The following is a 5,197-nucleotide window of genomic DNA, read 5'->3' as shown; positions in this document are numbered from 1 at the left end:
GAAACATTTGAAGTTCTTTATGTGGCCATTGCCCTGCATCTGATTTTGCTTGGCTTTGGGAGGAGCTGCCACGGTGAGAGATTTAAACTCCACCAACAGCAGCTTCTTAGGAAGGTCTTCATCGATCTTTGACTCCTGCAACAACGCACTTCTGTCAGGCAGGCTTCTTTCTAAGACATTTATATGGTATCACACAGCAGCTAAAACAGAAACACAGTGCTCAGGCTATATGCAGTATGGACCCTGAAAAGCTTAGGCTAAACTACCAACGCCTGGATGACAGACAGCTTCAAATAAAGGCCATGCATGCTCCAATGCGATTTCTAAAATGCTGTAATATACCGAGTATTGCAATAAGATATTTTTATGATTTATCACCTCTTTTCAACAGCAAATTATTTCCTAAAAGTTCAACTTTATCAATATCTGGTTTATTCAATAAGATAAAGTTATCTCACTTCAGCATCACTGTCACTAAAACCCGCCATATCAATCTGCTGTCTGATTTTTACTCATGTGACTGGACCACTAGTTAGCTCTGAATTATTATTGTCCAGCTAAGTGTTGGGCATTTTTCAGTTTCAAGCCTCGATATTTGTTGGCCCTGCATCGATACAATATCACGATACTACATCGTATCAGGTTGTTTTTTTACCCCACCCCTACCTGATAGGTCTTTGAGATTAATTAAATACACAGACTGTTAATATAATCACATATATAAAGCTTAAAATATTTCTTCTACTAGAAATGAGCAAGAAAACTGAGCTTGGTCTTCAGGAGGAAAAGAGAACAACTCACTTGGACTTCCTGTTTGATCACAACTGGTTTCAGAGGGCTTTTAATCTCTTCTTTAGGCTGAGGAATATCTGCATTGAGTAGTTCTAAATCCTAAAAAAAAAGAAGGTGGAAACTGAGAAATAATCATTCTCAAACATAGCTGGGTTATAGTTGGGTATACTGATGTAGTTTCAGTTTCAGTTGTCTGCAGACTGAATTACAGACAGTAAATCATCTTTCCTCACCTCAATGAAGGACACATCATCTTCTTCAAAAGGAATCACATCTTTACTCGTACTGGCTGATGACATTTCTTCTAGTTTATTCGACCCACGATTAGCCGTTGTGCAGTCAGCTGGGTGAGCTGGCTCTGTCTTAATACGGACAGCGTGCTGTTCAGATCGCTGGCTGTTCTTCTGCAAACTCGATTCTTTCTCCAAACCTGCCTGTGGCCTTTGATTGGTTATCCCATTTTTCTCTAGGTGGACACGTTGCCTCTTGCTCGAAGACTCCGCAGTATTTAAAACTTGTTTCTGTTTAGCTGAACTGTGCTCATTTTTTGCTTGCTGGCCTTGATTAATTGAGGGTTGCTCATCAAAGCAGTCCATATCTTCAGACATAATGGACTCCAGTTCCTCCATCTGTATCACATCTTCCATCTCCTTCCTCTTTCTACTCTGTGGTTCCTCTGAGCGAGCCTCTGACCGTCCCGCGAACAAATCAGCTGCTGACCCGAGTGGAGTCTGGGACACAGTAGCAGGGCCTCTGTGTGTAAGTGGGGGGATTTCTTCAGACATGGCCGGGGTGTGTGGTGCCCGAGCAGTGACGGATGATGCTAGTGCAGGTCGCTTTGGCTCTGACGTGACAGCCGAGGGCTCGTCCTCCAAATGCCTGGATGAGAGGATAAATTAGAGAGAGATGGGCAGAAATAGATAATGTTTTTTTCTTTAATATATATATATGAAAAATATTCCTTTCATGTGGTACTACTTCCTCTTTATTTCAGTATAACAGAGATTAGTTTGCAAAGATCTGAAGTGTCATAATTTGAGGTCCCATGAGAGAAAACAGTCACACATTTGTCTTCAAAACTTAAAAAAAAAAAAAAATCTAAACAGTGTGATTTCCTGCTGTGGGTTTTCTTTTTCAATCCTAAACACAGATTTACCTTTTCTTGCTGGCTGGCTGAAAGAAAGTGGTCAGAGTCGACTGCTTCTGTGGAGAAGCTTGTGAAGAGATTTTTGGTTTCTGAGGAGACTTCTTCGGAGGGAAAGTCTTGGTGCCACTGTTAGTCTTAGGAGTTGATGGCTGTAGTCTGATGTCAAAACTGTCTTCACCTGAAACAGAAAAACACTCATTTAAAAAAATAAAGATATTAGCAGAACAGGTATTGGGCTGGAACATGCATAGCTGTTGACAAGGTAGATGACTGACCTTGAGGTCAAGGGCGCCATGTTTTAAACTCGTCTGAGATTTTTAGTAATTTCAAAATCCTATATCGTGTTGTTCTCGAGTTATCGTATTCACGGCACCCACAACAAAACCCTATACCTGCATTTTTTATGGCCGAGGAGTAAAAATCCAGCACGGGTGCTGGATTAGTCCTCTGTTAAGCTCAGACAATGTAAGAAAACTATCAATCGCTGTATTTCTGATTCACTCATGCAGCTACCTGCTAGCTTGGATTCAGACTTCTTCTTCTGTGATTCTGCGTTTGCTGCAGTGGTGAGCGACGAGCTCATTGTTTCATCCACAATACACTGAGTGGTCGTTTTCTGAGCCACGAGGCTGATTACACGGAGCTGACTGGCATACTGGTGCGGCTTCTTCTCAGGCGTCTCCCCTACCGACGTCACCCCGGTGACCTCAGAAACCCGCATCCTGACAACGCAAAAAAGTGAACTGAAACACCTCAGATGAAGAAGACGACTAAGGCAACGTTTTTGACGGGGACATCATGGTGTCTGTAAGTGCTTGTCTGAACCTCTGTGATGTCTCTGTGTTCGCTGCATACGCCGTGATGTTCTGCGATGCTGCAGGTAACACGGTCTCATCCACAGCTACGCTCTGTGACAGCGAGGCGCTTGGGATTCTGGGTGTCACTTTTGGTACAGAGTCTAAGACACAAAAAAGAAACAAAGCAATCCAAGGAAACGTATAAGAAAACAAATAAATATAGAAACTCTTGTGTGTTTTTTTTGTTTGGTCAGCCACCTGAGTCTGAGCTTGAGGGATTGCAGTATTTTTCACAGGAAGCATAGATGGCAGCCAGACCGATTTCAGACTCTGTGATGACTCGAAGGCCTTTTCTGTGCCAGTGTTAAAAGGAGAAAGATTCAGAAATAATTCAGTCAACACAAACAAATGATCAACACCCTGCAGAACAAAGGGAGTGTGAACCTTTCAACGATGCTCTTCACAGAGTTTGCCCACTCTGTTGCGGAGGGAGACAGCAGAGTTTGGGAGGCACCTGTTGTAAAATCGACCACACAGCTCTGCGGAGACTCCAGCAGGTCACGAGGCAGGCTGCCCTCCTCCAGCAGCTGACTCCTGCCACCTCCAAAACTCACTGCCACACGAAGGCGCTTCAGCTGGAAACAGCACAGTAGAGCCGCATATTAACACACATACACAAATAAACTACAGATAAACATAGAAACATCAGTTTAACAAGGATGCCCCTCATGCCAAACTCTTGAGTGAATATCTGCCCAGAGATTGCTTTTGGCTCCTTTGAATTTCACCTTCACTTCCTTTGCCTCCTCAGACAAAAGCTCTTTTTGCCTGGTGAAGTTTCCATAGTTATTTCAATTGTTCCAGCATCCAGCACTTCAGCTACCTGGGGAAAGTTACCCAGAGCTACAGAGAAAACAAAAGCACTGTTTTCTGCTTTCATTGTGTGAGCATGCCTTCAGTTTCCTGTGAGATTTCATCCCTGCTGCACAGCAGAGCAGATAAGCAGACAATCTAAATATGGACAGTGTCATATTTATTTACATTCTAATGATAATTTGAAGCCAAAAAGTTAGCTATGCAAAGCATGGATGCAACATAGGTTGTATAAAGTTAACAAAAATATCACATCACAGTTAGCAGAGTGTGCACGTCAAAGGAAAAACATGCAAAAGAGATAAAAAGATGAATCCATTAGGTCTTTAACCTCATTCATCTCACATAAGAGAAAAGGCCAAACAGCAGAGATAAGTTTATGTCCCTGATGAGGTTTCATAATGTGAAAATGCCCTGCGGTGCACCAGAACTCACCTCATCTGCACAATCAGGTGTTTTTATTTATTTATCCATATACGATTTATCACAATGGGACTTAACCATAAATGCCACACAAGAAGTACTGAAGTATGCAGTTAATGTCTTTGTTAAATATTAGGATGGATGGATCCATGCTTTCTTGTTATTTACACCAAATTCTGGTGCCTAAATGCAGTGAGCTTCTGCAATGTTATTGTCTGATTGGATGTTTTTGTTAAAGAGTAGTTGAATAAGTGTATCTAATAAAGTGGCAGGTGAGTGTATATTGTGATTAGATCAAAAAAAGGTGACTAACCTGTTTGGCGCTGAGGAAAATAAAGGTCCGTCCACTGAAAAGCTGTTTGCGAAGTGGAACCGCTCCAAGATTAACATCGTCTTTATTCAAGCTGGGCTCATCGATCTCAGGAATGAAGCTTAAAAAACACAGAGAGAAGACGGCGTTGAGCTCAGCTTCAGCGTTACCGTGTATCCATGGGAATGGTTTGTACTGTACCTCTCGGCTTTAGGAGGCGGTAACTTCTGCTGAACAGCTCTGCTGAGCTCTGAGAAGAACTCTGGCTTCACGATGGGACAGCAGCACAGCAGAGCAGAAATGGTCTAATTAAGAAAAAAACAAAAATAAAAAAGTAACGAACAAACATGTCACAGGAGCTAGCGATGGTACAAAGTCGGGTCCTGACCTTAATGGTAACTTTAACAGAAGACATAACCAGGTGGCTGCAGTCCTGAGACCAGCTGCTGACCAGCTTTCCACCCAAAGCTAGCACGGCCTGAGAGAGCGACGCTTGGCCATCGTTGTCCAAACACGATGAACACACGACTGGCTGCAGATGAACCACACTAACACAAAGAGGACACGGTGATTGAGATACAACCAACCACAATCAGAACGTTTTATTAATCCAAGAGAAAATAACGAGGTCACTGTTGCGCCAAGACAGTAAGAACAGCAACAAACAAGTACAAATAATAAATAATATGACAAAACAGCTCTCATAATAGTATAGCTAACCAAAGTTGAAACTGAGCTTTTTATTTTTTGTATGCATGCGCAGATAAAACAATCCTTTTAGAATTCATACAACTATACAACTCATGTATGAGTTGTATAGTTTTAATGTTTTATTTGGGAACAGTGTGTGTATGT

At 42.1% G+C, this 5,197-nt stretch overlaps 1 protein-coding gene across 1 annotated transcript in view; it reads right to left on the bottom strand.

Annotated features, from left to right (window-relative positions):
• Positions 1–5,197, bottom strand: part of nbn (nibrin) — a 15,334-nt gene that overhangs the window by 3,970 nt on the left and 6,167 nt on the right. Inside the window, exons 4-14 of the mRNA XM_005732183.1 lie at positions 4,731–4,890; positions 4,544–4,647; positions 4,346–4,463; positions 3,181–3,371; positions 2,995–3,089; positions 2,765–2,897; positions 2,453–2,661; positions 1,949–2,117; positions 1,026–1,671; positions 802–891; positions 6–135 (exon numbers count right to left, since the gene is read on the bottom strand). Of these exons, the coding sequence (XP_005732240.1) occupies positions 6–135; positions 802–891; positions 1,026–1,671; positions 1,949–2,117; positions 2,453–2,661; positions 2,765–2,897; positions 2,995–3,089; positions 3,181–3,371; positions 4,346–4,463; positions 4,544–4,647; positions 4,731–4,890 (2,045 nt within the window). The remainder of the gene's footprint in view (positions 1–5; positions 136–801; positions 892–1,025; positions 1,672–1,948; positions 2,118–2,452; positions 2,662–2,764; positions 2,898–2,994; positions 3,090–3,180; positions 3,372–4,345; positions 4,464–4,543; positions 4,648–4,730; positions 4,891–5,197) is intronic.

This window comes from Pundamilia nyererei, unplaced genomic scaffold (genome assembly GCF_000239375.1).
Source record: "Pundamilia nyererei isolate P.nyererei 1_Seehausen unplaced genomic scaffold, PunNye1.0 scaffold00045, whole genome shotgun sequence".
Lineage (NCBI taxonomy): Eukaryota > Metazoa > Chordata > Actinopteri > Cichliformes > Cichlidae > Pundamilia > Pundamilia nyererei.
The sequence above is the reverse complement of the archived record's forward strand: the minus strand, read 5'-3'. Positions and strand labels throughout refer to the sequence as shown.